At 44.5% G+C, this 2,475-nt stretch overlaps 1 protein-coding gene across 1 annotated transcript in view; it reads left to right on the top strand.

The window, feature by feature from the left end:
* Nucleotides 1–1,933, top strand: part of LOC101995873 (kunitz-type protease inhibitor 4) — a 4,847-nt gene extending 2,914 nt beyond the window's left edge. The window contains exon 3 of the mRNA XM_013352071.1: nucleotides 1,793–1,933. Coding sequence (XP_013207525.1) covers nucleotides 1,793–1,933 — 141 coding nt within the window. The remainder of the gene's footprint in view (nucleotides 1–1,792) is intronic.
* Nucleotides 1,934–2,475: the final 542 nt, after the last annotated feature.

Here is a 2,475-nt window from a genome sequence, read left to right as displayed (position 1 = left end):
TGGGAATTGAACTCAGGACCTTTGGAAGAGCAGGCAATGCTCTTAACCGCTGAGCCATCTCTCTAGCCCCACAACAGACAGTCTTAAATGGGAGATGGGTTCAGGCTTTCTCTCCCGGGCAACTACTGGCTATTGGTGGATACTGGTGAAAAGCAGCCATGACCTTCTGTTGTATACCCACTCATAAGTCCATCGGGCTCCATGCCCATCGTCACATGCATAGCCGCAGCTAAAATTCAGTGGGTCACAAAACAAAATGACATGAATTCAAGAAAGTGACCTGAAGGGGTGTGGCAAAGAGATGAGAATAAGTGGAATGAAAACAACCAGAATGCAGTGTGTGTGTGTGTGTGTGTGTGTGTGTGTGTGTGCGCGCGCGCATATGTGTGCCTGTGGGGGGTGAGCACATGTGTGCGTGCGTGTGTGTGAGAAATTGTTAAAGAATAAATTACTGAAAGATCTGAGAAAATAAGATTAAATGAAAATAGCTGTACAGTAGATTTATATTATGATTTTCACCTGCTAGGTGAGGGAAACGAGTCTACTATAAGAAACCAATTGAAGCCTAGCAGTGGTGGCACATACCTTTAATCCCAGCACTTGAGAGACAGAGGCAGGCAGAGCCAGGACTACACAGAGATACCCTGTCTCAAAACAACACACACATCAAAAAATAAAGGGGGCTGAGAGATGGCTTAGAGGTTAAGAGCACTGACTGTTCTTCCAGAGGTCCCGAGTTCAATTCCCAGCAAACACATGTGGCTCACAACCATCTATGATGAGATCTGATGCCCTCTTCTGGCCTGCAGGGATACATGCAGGCAGATGCTTTGTACATAATTAATAAATAAATCTTAAAAAATAATAAAAAAAAATAAATAAATAATTACTCACTAAGTGGTAGCATAGCAAGCTGCTTTGGTTTCTGCTTTTTATTTTTAATCAGATCTGACCACCACGAGGCTCTCACCCTGCCTCTATGCTCCAAGAGCCCCCAATCAAATCTTTGCATTTTTAGGCCTTCTAAATCTCCAGAGTGCCATGCTATTTTCTACAGGTGAAGCCTGAGCCCCAACTGACCATTTCCAAGTTCTGAGAACTAGAAGTTCAGTGGCTTCTGCCCAGGCAGTACAGCGGCTGGCTTCCATAACAAAGAGACAGAAAGGCCTAGGGGATGACTCAATAAAAAAAGGACCAGCTCTGCTTTCAATCCTCCCTAATGTGTCCTTAGAGAGGCTAGAGCATGGGGAGTGGCTATCTTAGGATAAACGGAACAGATTAATGCAACAGAGGGTCCCCTGCTACTAGAGAGGTCATTCTCTAGGGCTGCCCCAAGACAGAAATGACCGACACTAAGCCAGGGAGATTCTTTTGTAACCTGCAACATGAATCTTCTTTTTCTACTTAAACAGAACATCAGAGCCTGAGCGTGAGCCTGAGAGCTTTCGTGGACGTCCTCGGATGGGCCACCTGAAACAAAGCTGGAAGAAGGTTCAGGCCAATGCTGAGATCTTTGGGAAATGTCCACAATCCTGGACACTTCGATTTACTGCTTTCCTGTTCCTAATTTTGTCTTTCCTGAGAAATTACTGCCATCATTAAAAATGAAAGGCTCTTCCTACGGCGTGCCCTTCTTCTCTGTGTCTTCACTGCATTGCCTTATCCAGAAAATGTCAGCGGGTTCCACACTTTAGGTCTCTTACTCTTGAGCAATTTCCCGTACATCCAGACAATGCGGAAGCCAGACCAGTACAGCTGACCAGATTGTTCAGATTGGTGTCACCTCCCCTAGGAAATCCAGCTGAGCAGTGCCTCCACAGCAGCAAACCTGTTCGATTTTAGCCTTCAAACCAAATGCAGCATCGACCCTCACACTTACCTGGAGTGTTTCTTCACTCAAGCAAACCTTTCTTCATCAGACCTCCTTCGTTAACTTATCTCTTCTTATGTTGTTCCCTGTTTATTAGTAATCATTTAGGTAGCCTTAGGAGCTTGGTGACTAAAACTTAACTTGATTACTGTCAGCTTTCCCAGAAAAGCAAACCTCATTCTGTTATCTTTGTTTTATCTACCAAAAGAACAACCATCCACAGACAGACTCTCAAGTCTGAACATAGTGACCAGGTATGGCCTGGCCATGATCTGCCCAGTTGTAGTATCCTCAGATTGACCATTTCAAGTCTGAAGTTTCTTGGGTATCCCAGATGAATCTTCACTGAAGTCGAATTATCCTCTCCATATTTACCCTGTCTAACTAATCCCTCACCTAGAAACCATGTGTCAATCACCAGCGTCAGAGACACTATATATCACTGAAAACCTGTAACAGAAAATGCAGCCTAAAGAATCACAACTTAGAGACTTTTTAAGATTGATTTTTATTTACATGGGGGGTGTGTGTGTGTGTGTGTGTGTGTGTGTGTGTGTGTGTGTGTAGGTGTCCATGGGGGCCAGAAAAGGGCATCCAATCCCCTG

Source organism: Microtus ochrogaster, linkage group LG8, assembly GCF_000317375.1.
Source record: "Microtus ochrogaster isolate Prairie Vole_2 linkage group LG8, MicOch1.0, whole genome shotgun sequence".
Taxonomy (NCBI): Eukaryota; Metazoa; Chordata; class Mammalia; order Rodentia; family Cricetidae; genus Microtus; species Microtus ochrogaster.
This window is presented reverse-complemented; position numbering and strand designations above follow the sequence as displayed.